Genomic DNA, 14874 nt, shown 5'->3' on the forward strand with positions numbered 1-14874 from the left:
CTAGGAAATATTTAAGTAGGTCCTAGGTTGTATTATGTGTCCAAATATGAGCCAAATCGGACCACAAATACGATTTTTGTGATTATCTCGATCCTGGCACCACCTAGCGGCGATTTTTTTTTTCATTTTTCATAGGTCGCTCTCTATTCTTGTATGTATTATGTGCTGCAAATATGAGCCAAATCGGACCACAAATACGATTTTTGTGAATATCTCGATCCTTGCGCCATCTAGCGGCGATTTTTTTTTCATAGGTCGCTTTCTATTCTTGTATGTATTATGTGTTCCAAATATGGGTCAAATCGGATCACAAGTACGATTTTTGTGATTATCTCGATCCTAGCGCTACCTAGCGGCGATTTTTTTTTTTCATTTTTCATAGATCGCTCTCTATTCTTGTATGTATTATGTGCTCCAAATATGAGCCAAATCGGACCACAAATACGATTTTTGTGAATATCTCGATCCTTGCGCCATCTAGCGGCGATTTTTGTTTTCATAGGTCGCTTTCTATTCTTGTATGTATTATGTGTTCCAAATACGAGCCAAATCGGACCACAAGTACGATTTTTGTGAATATCTCGATCCTTGCGCCACCTAGCGGCGATTTTTTCATAGGTCGCTTTCTATTCTTGTATGTATTATGTGTTCCAAATACGAGCCAAATCGGACCACAAATACGATTTTTGTGAATATCTCGATTTGCCCCACCTAGCGGCGATTGTTTTTTTCATAGGTCGCTTTCTATTCTTGTATGTATTATGTGTTCCAAATATGGGTCAAATCGGACCACAAATACGATTTTTGTGAATATCTCGATCCTTGCGCCACCTAGCGGCGATTTTTTTTCCATAAGTCGCTTTCTATTCTTGTATATATTATGTGTTCCAAATATGGCCAAATCGGACCACAAATACGATTTTTGTGAATATCTCGATTTGCGCCACCTAGCGGCGATTGTTTTTTTTCATAGGTTGCTTTCTATTCTTGTATGTATTATGTGTTCCAAATATGGGTCAAATCGGATCACAAATACGATTTTTGTGAATATCTCGATCCTTGCGCCACTTAGCGGCAATTTTTTTCTTATTATTACATTGTCATCGGGTTCTGAACTATATTCCAAGTTTCAAGTTTGTAGCTTATCGGGGAGTTACTTAAATTTCAATTACAAAATTCGTGCCAGCCAGCCAACCAACCAGCCTGTCAAGTCAAGCTAAATACAACCGTTTAAAAAAGAATTTCAAATAATTTTTAAGTTAAACGGTTTTATTGAAAACTATACTTACATGAAGTAATAATAACACTAAAAGCTAGAAAATAATTAGGTAGGTCCTAGGTACTAGTAATCACACTCCTCATCAATCTAGGGCGATGATCAGACAATTAAATAAAAGCGTTGGGCGCGTGAAATTTCTATTGATAATCATATATAAGACCAACTGAACCTTAATCATGTTATGCTACGCTTCACATTTTTAGAAATTTCACGCGCCCAACGCTTTTATTTAATTGTCTGATCGACGCCCTAGATTGATGAGGAGTGTGATGACTAGTACCTAGGACCTACCTAATTATTTTCTAGCTTTTAGTGTTATTATTACTTCATGTAAGTATTGTTTTCAATAAAACCGTTTAACTTAAAAATAATTTTAAATTATTTTTTAAACGGTTTTATTTAGCTTGACTTGACAGGCTGGTTGGTTGGCTGGCTAGCACGAATTTTGTAATTGAAATTTAAGTAAATTCCCGATAAGCTACTAGCTTGAAACTTGGAGTATAGTTCAGAACCAGTTTACAATGCAATAATAAGAAAAAAATCGTAGCTAAGTGGCGCAAGGATCGAGATATTCACAAAAATCGTATTTGTGATCCGATTTGACCCATATTTTGAACACATAATACATACAAGAATAGAAAGCGACCTATAAAAAAAACAATCGCCGCTAGGTGGCGCAAATCGAGATATTCACAAAAATCGTATTTGTGGTCCGATTTGGCCATATTTGGAACACATAATATATACAAGAATAGAAAGCGACTTATGGAAAAAAATCGCCGCTAGGTGGCGCAAGGATCGAGATATTCACAAAAATCGTACTTGTGGTTCGATTTGGCTCGTATTTGGAACACATAATACATACAAGAATAGAAAGCGACCTATGAAAAAATCGCCGCTATGTGGCGCAAGGATCGAGATATTCACAAAAATCGTATTTGTGGTCCGATTTGGCTCATATTTGGAACACATAATACATACAAGAATGGAAAGCGACCTATGATGTCCGATTTGGCTCATATTTGAAACAAATATTACATACAGTCCGGTAGAAGTGACATCAAAATACTTTGGAGTTCGAGGAGGGACAAGCATACGTGGCGCAGAGTCGAGTAAAGTCTTTGGAAGGATTATGCATTGAGGACTTAGATTGTAACAAATTGTCAGGAAAGAGTCCTTGTAATAATGAGTCACTAAAGGAACTAAATAGAATGAGAAATAATAGGCAATTAAATAAAAACTAAAAACTTGAAAATAAAATAATTTAAAAAAATTTTTAAGTTAAACGGTTTTATTGACAACAATACTTACATGAAGTAATAATAATACTAAAAGCTAGAAAATAATTAGGTAGGTCCTAGGTACAAGTCATCACACTCCTCATGAATCTAGGGCGTTGATCAGACAATTAAATAAAAGTGTTGGACGCGTCAAATTTCTATTGATAGTCATATATAAGACCAACTGAACCTTAATCAGGCTATGCTACGCCTCACATTTGTAGAAATTTCACGCGCCCAACGCTTTTGTTTAATTGTCTGATCAACGCCCTAGATTGATGATTATTACTTCATGTAAGTATTGTTTTCAATAAAACCGTTTAACTTAAAAAAATTGTTTAAATTATTTTATTTTATTATGCATACATTAAAAAAGCAATATATCAATTACAATTGCGGAGCGGATAAGCGATAGAAAAAGCACTAAATAATTACAGGTAATTGTTTGATGAGTAACATAAATAAGATACAGTGTAAAAAACTAAAAAACACGCTAAAGTGGTGCCGTTTTAGTATCTACAATTCGCTTGGGTATTTGGTGTAGATAGCACCGTAGCACATAGGTTCGTGTCTCCGCTACAATTATTTAACCCCTGCAGAAAGTCTTCAATAATTGCCGCTAGATTGGTCTAACTCTCATTTCCGCGCTTAACCTAGAAGCATACATACAAGTGAAGCAATATAAGCGTGCTAAAAAGCCCACATATTTCCATAAAACAGATCTACATATTTTTAAAACATTGCCGTTACTTCTGAGGGTATATATGTATATCGTTGTTGTTGTTGTATTAACGATAAAGGACGAGATCCGGACCTGCCAACACAGTCGCTTGATCCAGACATGCATAAGCAGGCCCTAAGCCAAATCCACACATAATCGGTAAACGCTTTCTCCAAGACGCGCCCGGTGAACCCTGTTATTAATATACAATGCCCTACCCTTGCAGTAGAAGAAAGTACACTCTTAAGGTAGACACAAGTCACCTTGGTTCAACTTTGTCCTGGATGCTGTAACAGGTTAAACTTTTATTTGTCCAGAATCAACCCCGACATACGTAATGTATGTCCTGCAAGCGATGTGTCCCCACATGACGCCAACCATCTTTTCAATTGTAATGTGGAACCTACGCCTTTAACACCAATATCCCTATGGTCCGCACCTGGTGTAAAATGAAGATAGTATTACTTCACGTGTTTGTGGCTATTTTCGAAAGGGTCTTTCAGAATAGAGCCCACCTTAAGGGATTGTGGGAATCTATTCGGAATAATTTCTTTCTCGTTTGAAATCTTTTCGGCATAACTTTGGTATCGTTCTGTACCAAATTCGAAAGTTTTTCGTAATCATGCACGAACTAGTTCGGGTAACTGCGAGGTCATTTTGCCCCTACTTCGGGATTATTTCGGATATGCTTTAGGACCTTTATCGGAATCATATCGGAAATAATTTATGACCATTTCGGGATATTTTTTAGAAAAGCCTCATTAACTCGGTATCGGTAAAAATAACTATAGACGAGTTATCCGTTTGTTATGGGATTTGTATTGTAGAGTAATCGAGCTATTATTACTTTCTAATTGGTTTGTCATCGAGGGGTTATCGATATATTGTTGACTTTGTAAACTGTTTTCGTTTAATAAGAAACGTTTGAGTCTTCGATAACGTTGCTATGTATACCAAACCGATAAAGCGTCGATAGCACGTTGTTGGAAAGCCGATAACATGCTGATTATCAACCGATAACTCGTCGATGACAAATAGTACGCCGCACAGTGTAACTTTTTTCACTTTTAGGATGCCAAAAGTCCAAAAAACAATGTTCTCCAATCTCAAAAATGTTTTGACATGCAACAGATTAATAAATGACAGTTAAGAAAATGTATACACAGCAAAGTAAAAACCCACAATCACCATGATAAGCATTATGAAACTTGGATAATTGAAACAAGTGTAAAAATCATTTCACAGTCCAAAATTTTTGACCAATTTTGTGGCCACGTGGTGAACTTTTCGATAACTGTTTTGACTTCAAACTGTTTTATTTAACATACTTGGGTAGTTTATAACAGCATTGGTAAGTTTCAGCCACGTAGGCATTAAAAAATTTTTTTTTTGTTTTAGACAGCCACTAAAAGTTTAGTAAGCTTAGAAAATTTTTCGTTTTCAACAGAATAAAACTTGCCTGATTCCGCTCAATTCCATTGAACGAATACATACACATTGAAGGGAGTTTCATATAGTTACAGATAAAAAAAAAACCATTGCGAAATTTTGCGTTTTTTTTTAAGGTCTCTATGCCCTCGCCCACGTATGAAGCGCAGTGACCTAACAATGGAATGTCCTCAATTCAAGTATACAATACTAGATCCCAAAAAAAGGCAGTTATAGCTGAAATGGTAAAAACCCAGAAAAAGGCAACTTGTGCACTGAATAGCCTTCATTGTTTGTCATATGAGTTTTCCCATAGTTAAAGAGGTGTGCACTTATCACATCAACTTATCTTATGTATGCACGCCTACCCTGCAAAAATCGCGAGTACTCGATGCATGCATGTATGGAGTACTCGCTATGGACCAACCGAGTACTCCAAAATTAGCCACAATTCATACAAAAAATATGGTCCAATTAACATTGCGATGTCCTAGGACTGGACCATATACTCCAGCTTCGCATTACATCAGAGTAATCCATGGAGTACCCACAGTCCAATAAACATCGTGTAGTGATTACAATCGTTAAAAACGAGCAATGATCGGCTTACAATGTGTTCGTGTAGAAACATGAGTTGGTCCATTGCTGCATTACAGTGGAATATATTGGTAAGTACTCCGGTGGACCACATGATCCAACGATTTTTGCAGGGTACCTGTGGGTCGTCTATTATGGGTGATACTTCTAAGCAATTGAGTGCTTCGGTAATATACATATGTATGTATTCATCACATAAACGCCTACCTAAAGCTCGCTCGGAGTTTGAGATCTTAGGTAGATCTTTAAAACAAAGAAATGGATAAGTATATTTTTGTTACGCATTAGCAGGTATTATTTTCCCGTTTCTTATTCTATGACAAGTGAAATAATAAAACGCTTGGGCTAAGACTATATAAATAGAGAATAAAGCTAAAAATGAATCATACCAAAGACGGACTGCATTGAAGTAAAACCAACTGCACTGTACCAAATTTTCCTATATCATCAACTAGTTATGGCTATTTCACGAAATTCACTCTTTGAAGTTTGGCTAAAAAGCAAAGATGGAGAAACATTAGCTGTTAAAAACAACAATTATCGGAAGAAAACAAATCGGACACTAATATGTTTTTCATTTCACTAGTACTCCTTCAAATGTATAAGTTAGCACCCAACAGTAATTATGCAAACAGGAACCCAACAGTAACTATGCAAACAGCAACAATAACAACAGCGTATCATAACAACAGCACAAATTAAGCCAAACGCTGAATCAGCAAGTGAACACCAAGCTGCCATCATTCCCACTGCAATGCGAAACTCGATTCGAATAATGAAAGCCGAGCATACCAGCAAACGGCAAATGCCAAGTCAGCATTATCACGGGCAGCAGTGTCTCGATTGTGGAAGTAGAGATAGGCATTCAGGTGCAGTCACCGAGAAGTTGTATGTTAGTCATAGTTGCTCATCTAACCGGCACTGACCTGTGTCAGGGAAATAAAATTGAAATATCACAATTAAAAACTTTTTAATCGACGAAGGGTTGGATACCCACAACACAAAAATAAATTAAACGTTTGTGAAAATACAAAGTAAGTAAACGTGTCTAACACGTACGGGCGAACCCCTATTAAATTAATTAACATTCAACAATACAGGTCGTGACACTCCAGCGAGGACACTCTAACGAAGACACCCCGATCCTACCAGAAATTGAATATGAATATCTGTATGTAAGTAGTGTTTAGCATACCGTTTAAATAAATAAATAAAGTGTTGGAAGTTTTTGCAAAGTGTTGTCCTAAGAGAAGACGTTTGTTTTGAAAGACGGTTGTTAGGTGTTAGACTTAAAATGGACCAGGCTCAGATGCAGGCCCTTTTGAATGTTGCGGTTCGCGCGGCGGCCGAGCAGACAAAGCGTGAGTTTCAGACAAAGATGGACGAATCTACTGGTCAATTCGTCCATCTTTGTTGACGAGAATGGAAACCACTGCTAGAGTGTTGAAATACGAGGCTGTTACAATTCGACCTGGCGTTGCTTGTGACGAATCACTGGACCTTGTCAAGACAATGCCGGAATTAACGGCGATCAGGAGAGGTACGTGTCCTGTAGGCAGGCCGCACATACGGCTTATAAATTTTTGAAAATTATGCAGGAAGCTGAAGGCACTATCAAGCTGTGGGTATTATAAGGAATACGGTGGTGGGGTCTGCTGACATGGTTTGTCTTCTTTTAACACAGTCCTGAATTTTGAGGCTATAATTTCAAGGTTGGATTTCACTTACGCTGATAAAAAACCAGTGTATTTGATTGAACAAGAGCTCCCAATGTTGAGCCAAGGGTCATTATCGGTGGCTAAGTTCTATGATGAGATAGAACGGAAGGTGACACTTATAATCAACAAAATCAAAATGACTCACGGTGAAAATCGGGTACTTATTGAGTCGCTTAGTAAAAAATATCGGGAAGATGCCCTTCGTGTGTTCATTTCCGGCCTTAATCGGCCATTGTGCGATATTCTTTTCTCGTCGCAACCCGCGGATCTGCCTTCTGCACTGGCATTGGCCCAGGAACTTGAGGCTAACCGAGCGAGGATGACAAAAATTACTATCATGAATTCGATCGGAAGGACGAATCTTTTACCTCAGGTCCCCAATTCATACCAATATTCACCACAATACCGTAGGGCCCAAATGAGCAAGTACGACATCGTCCGGTCCCAATGGAAGAGATCTCTTTCACGTTTTAGGCAAACAAGGATACAGCCGCCATATAATGATGCCCGACAAGTGGTTCAGGGTTTTTCTCGAAATCAAAAGTGAACGCTACTCAGCCCCAAAGAAGGAACGTATTAACCACCTCGCTCATGAGATTAATGGTTTGGAGAATGGACATTATCCGAGTGAAGACGACTATGGCTATGCCAACTTTAGTTTCGACGAGCAGCTTGAAAACAATGAATTTGAACCTAGCGATGACGTTAGCTTTTTAGAGTTAGGTCCCTCTTGCCCTATGTCAGCAGGACACTTCGGGGAAGAGGTCTAAAGTTCTGGTCGATACAGGTGCCGCCAAAAGTTATATTAAAATGTTCAATACTCTTAAGGGAATGAAATTCCTGCAAAGACCTTTCACTGTTAGATCTATTCATGGCACCGAAAAAGTTGATCAGTACTGCATAATAAATATTTTTAACAAGAACTTCGAGTTTTTTATCCTCCTTAGCCTAGATACATTTGACGGTATCATTGGCTTCGATCTTCTTAGGGAGGTGAACGATAATATAGATTTGTGAAACGGAATTTTGAGATACGATGGAGGTTGGGAGAGGTTTTCTTGTTCCCGCTGCCCAGGCGTAAATAGGTTAACTTCACCGGACCAGAATGTGGTGGGGGCATAACAGAGCGCTAAATCAATTCTGAAGCGGCATGCTAGACCTTTCGCTGATCCATACGAGGCTCTGCCGTACAACCCTAACATCCTTGGAACAATTAGGACCGCCGACGACCTTCCGGTGTACTCTAAAATCTACCCATACCCCATGGCAGCAATGGAATTCGTGAACAATGAAATTTCAGACATGTTGCGCAACGGTATTATAAGGCCATCCCGTTCTCCCTAAAACAATCTAATATGGGTAGTAGATAAAAAGGGACATAACGAGGAGAGTAAGAGGAAGTCGCGCCTGGTGATAGACTTTAGGAAACTTAACAGCAAAACCATAAGCGATAAGTATCCAATCCATGATACCTCTGTTATTCTACCAAATATGGGAGGCTCGGCATTTTTTCAACAATCGATCTGAAGTCGGGCTTCCATCAAATTAAATTGGCGGAGAGGGACCGTGAAAAGACAGCTTTGTCCGTAAACAGTGGGAAGTATGAATTCTGCAGACTGCCTTTCGGCCTGAAGAATGCTCCAAGCATTTTTCAGCGGGCCATAGATGACATCTTGAGGGACGAGATTGGAAGGACATGTCACGTCTACATCGATGATGTTATCATATTCTCTAAAACTGCAGAGGAGCATGGTAGAGACGTCGATCGAATCCTTGAAAAACTGTACAGTGCTAATATGCGCGTATCTGCCGTAAAATCTAAATTCTTTTGGCAGAGCGTTGAGTTTCTTGGATTTACTGTGTCTAAAGACGGCATAAGGACCTGCCCCAACAAGGTAAAAGACATACTTGGCTTCGAGGTTCCAAGATCACTTCGAGCATTGCGCTCATTTTTGGGACTTGCAGGCTATTACCGGCGCTTTGTGAGGGACTTTGCCGCGATTGTTAAGCCACTGACGAAATATTTGCGAGGTGAAAATGGGAAGATAAAAGACAACCAATCGAAGAGAGTCGAAATAACTCTCGATGATGAGGCACTAAGCGCATTCGATAGGGTGAAGAAAATCCTTGCATCTGAGGATGTATTGCTTCTGTACCCTGACTATGAAAAGCCATTCGAGTTGACCACTGACGCATCATCTCATGGCATAGGCGCCGTCTTGTGTCAGGGCGGGCGCCCTATAACAATGATATCGAGAACACTTTCGCAGACTGAGGAGAACTACGCTACTAATGAGCGGGAGTTGTTGGCTATAGTCTGGGCCCTACAGAAGCTCCGGGACTACTTATACGGCGTGAACAACCTAAAGATTTTACCCACCACCAGCCTCTGACCTTTGCAATTTCTGATAAAAATCCTAATGTCAAGCTCAAGAGATGGCGAGCCTTTGTGGAGGAGTTTTCCCCTCAATTCCATTACAAACCTGGAAAAGAAAACCTAGTTGCTGACGCATTGTCCCGGCAGCATATAAATGCAATGGATTGCGAACGCACAGTGGCGCCTTTTGGGTTTTTTCTTTGCAAAAATCATAAGTTTTGAACCAATGAAGATATTTTAAAAATTCAAAAGGCAAATGAAAGATAATTATTTGCGTGAAAGCTCAGAATGTCACAGATACAGGGTGGTTAAAAAAAATTCTTCAAAATCGAAAATTTTTAGAAAAATGCAAAAACAAAATGTTTTTAGTAAGAAATAAAAAAAAAAAATAAAATGAGATTTGTCTTATAATGACGTATTTAAGCATTAAATAAGATAAACTACTGATTTTGATAAGATAGCGTGGCACTGCGCACTTATGATAAAAATTTGTATCTAAGTAGTCACGTAATCAATAACTACCAAAATCGATAGACGTATTGTTTGTTTAAAATGGCAATACTCTTATAAAACTCAAATGTCCGTTTTTAATGCCACAATAACAAGGTGCTTCAAAATTCATCGTAAAATTTTACATGTTTTTTTTTTTTTAATTTACAAGCCAAATATGTATTTTATTAATAACTAAAAGTTATTGAAAGTGGTGCAATGAAATTTTGTTTGAGCTAAAGATTAAACAGCCAACGAATTTTGGAAAAGGGGAGTGGCACTGCCCATTTATGCTAAAAAGTTTGATCTTAGTAACCGCTTTACCAATTTGTACCAAACTCGATAGACGTATTGATTTCTATAAAAATTAAGTACTCGTTTGAAGGCGAAATGCCTAAGCTTTAAAATAAATTTGATAAACTTTAGAGCAGGCATGCTTAACCAACGAACCGATATCATTGCGTTACGATAATCAACGTTAATAAACGTTAATTTGACGTTCTTAACGTCAATAAACGAAACGAAATGACTTTGTTTCGTTTTTTAACGTTAATTATCGTAACGAAATGATATCGGTTCGTTGGTTAAGCATGCCTGCTTTAGAGAAATGCAATAACGAAAAGTATATATTTATAAATTACTAAATTACTTAAATCTTTTATTTGAAGTAAAAAATTTACTTGTACATAGATATCTTATTTTTCAATAAAGTAAAAAAAATTGATTAGTAAATCTCTTTTTCATTATTGTGATAAGAAGTGAGAAACTTATTTTATCTTAACATAGTCATCGTCACTGGAACATGTATCTAACAAAGCAACCATTTCTGAACTATACGCATCTGTATGATCTTTTTGTGTTCTTACATACCTCATAGATGTTATGACTGGATCAGAAGTGATAGCTAACATGTTGAAAAGGTCTTCATTTTGTCTAACTCGTGATGCTTTGCAGGTGTTCATACATCTATATCTTTTGTAGTCCTTGTTCTTAGATTCTTGAGCTTCTTCAGACAATTCTCCTAATGGTAAGCACTGGTACTCTATTATATCTTTTCCATGTGCTAAAATTTTATGTACCGTTGGTGTAAGTTTCTTCTCAGGATACTTTTGATGCAGCAACTCTGTAGTTTTAGATACATATTCTCCAAATTTGGGTCCATTAACTGGTTCATGGCAGTTTAAAATATTTAAAATTACTCCCAATATGTTCACAATATCTCTATCAACCCTTGTTATGCGAGCAGTCACTTCATCGTCTTCAAAAAATCTTCTTGAGGATTTACCATCATTTGTATTTCAGTATCCATACTTTGGACAGTCAACTCTAAGGCCAATCTCTTTATAGAATGTATCCTGAATTATTTTTTTCCTCCTGTTTTGTTTCTCCTTACATGTTGTATTGTCGTCGAAAACTTCTCCTTGTTGTGGTAGTGTATAAGCCAGCTTCAAAACAAATTCCATACACCTTATCCTAGCATGCAAAGGAGATATTCCATACTCATAATTTAGTTCGTCAGTTATTGAATCATCAAGATTTTCAAAGTCCTTTTGGCTCTTCTTACAAATTGGACATTTCATTGTAGATGTCGTATTTGTTATTAAGTTCAAAACTTTTCCATCGACCATTGTTAGAAGAAAATCATGCTTTATTGTAATGGCATTCCCCTCTTCAATTTCAACTATTGTTGGTTCTAATTTGGAAAATTGATTTTTTATATCACTCACTGTAGCTTGTATCAGTTCCGAAGACTCCTTCTCGTATTCAAATAATATCGGGCGGCACAATATAGTTGATGACGGACGTGGATTTTAACAATATTCTAAAGCTTTATCTTTTAGTCGTAATGGAACAATAGAAGCCATAAACATATTACTATCTGTAATTGTTTCATCGTCTACATTTATTCTTTGTTTATATGCGCTTTGTCCTGATGATCCATCACAGCCACACATAGTTATCAATGCCAGCTCCTTTGGCAGTGATTTCAACTTTTCTTCAGTAAAACTTTGAAGGAGTCGTGTAGACGTATGATTCATTAGGTTTTGTAACTCAATTTCAGCTGATACTTCGATTATTTTGGGACTTAGAGGAACTGCCTCTTTCTTGGCTTGAGTAATTTTTTTTTCCAGGTAAAATATCGGCATTACGTTGCAATAATGACTTACGCAATATAATATATTTTTTCTTCGTTAAACCGAGATCTATAAACAACGCCAAAGCTTCTTCGGGAGTGTATTTCTTAGGTAGCGCATTTGGTGGTGTGGGAATGCTGTTTTTGATCCTCATCAGTCGCACTGGACTTGCTACCGCAACTGCTTCTGTTATATGAGACTTCACATTTTTATCGTCTTTTTTATATTTAATAACCAGTGCTTCTGAAAGATGAGTCGTTGCCATAGCTTTTGTGGTATCAGACAGCTTCCTTTTCCTTGTGTAGGTAGACCACTCTTCTATGGGTTTTGTTGGACTCCCTCTAGTTGGATTGGTTGAGGTGTTAGGTGTTTCTTCGTCCAAAAAAGTTTTGTAAGCTAGCCACTTTTCATGCTTACTTAGAAATTTTGAATTGTTACGATAGACGTCCTTCCATTTCTTTCTATCATGATGTATTGTAAACCACTTTTTTCTTCCAGGCCTTCCTTTTCTTTAATGCTTGTTTCACTCGCTAATTCTCTCATAATAGCCTCAACGAAGTCCCGCCTTGACTTTGTAGATTTAAACACCGCGAATAGTTTCGTGTTTTCTAGATACATATAAGAACTGGCTTCGAGTGTATCTGACTAAATATTAAACTGTGGACTATATTTAAAAATACTATTCACTTTATTTAAGTAAACAGAACACTTAGTTCCTTAATCTCCAGAAGACGAATGATAATGTGCATTGTATGATAGATAGCTTTATAAACCTACTCAAATTATTAAAATGAATTTCAGGTATACAATTCGTAACTAAAAAAATGTATGTTGTTAACAAGTTCCAATAACAAAAACGACCTTACGGCCGTACTGAATTATATATACCTGCTCAGGCGCGTATTTATTTATGCCCGAGGTTGTTTAACTTTATTTGATGTAAAAAGTGAAGTTGCAGCTGGACGCAGGTAGACTTTATGAATTTAGATAACTGAATATTTCACAAATAACTACTGTTAATTTGACGGAGCACATATTTTAACATTTTTTTTTCCATCAAAGTTTTAAAAAGGGCCTAAAAATAGGAATTTCGAAAAACAGGTATATCCGCCAAATTTTAACAAAAAAAAAACAATTTTTTTTTTTGTTTCAATCCTAAATTAAATTATCTTTAATTGCTATACAAGAAAACGACAACCGGCCGCCTTATTTACCCACAAAACTGTTTTAAATACAACGAAAAAAAAAGAAAAATTTCAAATTTTTCCCAATGTTGAAAATTGGTCAACTTTGAGCGGCTCTACCTGGTAAACTATAATTTTCTGTGAAAAAAAAAAAATTGTATATTCTTGATCCCTGGAAAATCCTCTATTAGAAACATGTATTACATTTAGCGAAAGCTTTCATGATTTTTTTGATTTTTGCCATGCTTTAACGGCAGAAGCGCCACTGTGGAACGATCAGACAGCGTGATGGAGAATAGTGAGCAGTCCCTTACCCAGACTATTTCGACGGTGCCAAATCCTTTGAAATTTTTTCGGAGTCGAATTACTCTTGAGGAAGGCGAATAATTCTCGAAAAGCACAAAAATAGTTTTCAAAACAAAGATGAGACACCGTATAATTTTCAGTGGCCCCGACGAACTTCTGCACGCAATGAAGGAATGCGTTAATACAAACGTTGTGAACGGTGTGTTGTGTGACTTACCGACTCTTGCTAAAATGCAACACAAAATACCGAGTTTCCCGCAGTTAGGATACAGCATACGAAAAAAACAGGTCATAGACGTTTTCAATAAGGATGACCAGCTGGAGATTTTGCAGACAGAACACAACAGGGCCCATAGATCATTGCGTGAAAATGTACACCAAATCCTCGAATGCTACTACTTTTCTGGCATGAGGAAAATGTTGAAGGAAATAATTTCTAATTATAAAGTATGTCATGAGGCTAAATACCAACGGCATCCACCAAACCCGGGAATAGGGAAAACCCCTATTCCCTCGTGTCCAGGGGAAATTATCCATGTGGATATTTATTCCACGGACAAAACTCACTTCCTAACATCCATAGACAAGTTTTCGAAATTCGCTGTGGTATTTCTAATAAGGTCTAGAGCTATAGTTGACGTTAAAGAACCCATATATGAATTGCTTAACTTTTACAAAAATACCAAAACCTTAGTCTGCGACAATGAAAAGTCCCTAAACTCGGAAACGATTAAGACAATATTGAGAAATAATTTCGGTGCGGAAATTTACACCACACCTCCTGCACATAGTACGTCGAACGGTCAAGTTGAGCGATTTCATAGTACACTTACTGAAATTGCTCGTTGTCTGCAGCTGGAGGGTAAGGTATCTGACACAATTGAACTGATTCTTGTCGCAACATCAAAATACAATCGGACAGTCCATAACGCAAAAAAGGCCTATAGATATAATTCATTATATTCCTGAAGAACTTAGGGAACAAATACGACTCAAGCTGTTGGAAACTCAACAGTCAGACTTGGTAAGACACAATATGGGAAGCAAATTACGACTCTATAGCCCGGGGGAAAAGTCTTCGTGAAGACGAACAAAAGAATAGGTAACAAGTTCACAAAACTCTATGTCGAAAAAACGGTGCAGAAGGATTTTGGGTCAACCGTCCTGATAGACAACAGAAGAGTTCACAAAAGTAACTTAAAATACTAAGAAACGCATTTGGTCTCATTACAGGTCTATCATTTTTCTCGGCCTTTCGGTCGAAACAAAGGTATTTAATTTCACCAGTTCCTACTACATCCCTCTCACAACCGGTAAAGTGGCCAATCACGAACAACACGGATTGCACAAAAAAAACCTA

General features: G+C 37.4%; 1 protein-coding gene across 3 annotated transcripts in view; it reads right to left on the reverse strand.

Annotated features, from left to right (window-relative positions):
* FASN1 (Fatty acid synthase 1) overlaps positions 1–14874 on the reverse strand; it is a 320602-nt gene that overhangs the window by 132065 nt on the left and 173663 nt on the right. Inside the window, exon 1 of one of the 3 annotated variants that reach the window (XM_067766393.1) lies at positions 5695–5725. The exons of the other annotated variants lie outside the window; for them this stretch is intronic. Coding sequence (XP_067622494.1) covers positions 5695–5710 — 16 coding nt within the window. The 5' untranslated portion in view covers positions 5711–5725. Of the gene's footprint in view, positions 1–5694; positions 5726–14874 lie in introns of those variants that run through there. 3 annotated transcript variants of the gene reach the window in all.

This window comes from Eurosta solidaginis, chromosome 2, assembly GCF_040869045.1.
Source record: "Eurosta solidaginis isolate ZX-2024a chromosome 2, ASM4086904v1, whole genome shotgun sequence".
In the NCBI taxonomy this organism is placed as follows: domain Eukaryota; kingdom Metazoa; phylum Arthropoda; class Insecta; order Diptera; family Tephritidae; genus Eurosta; species Eurosta solidaginis.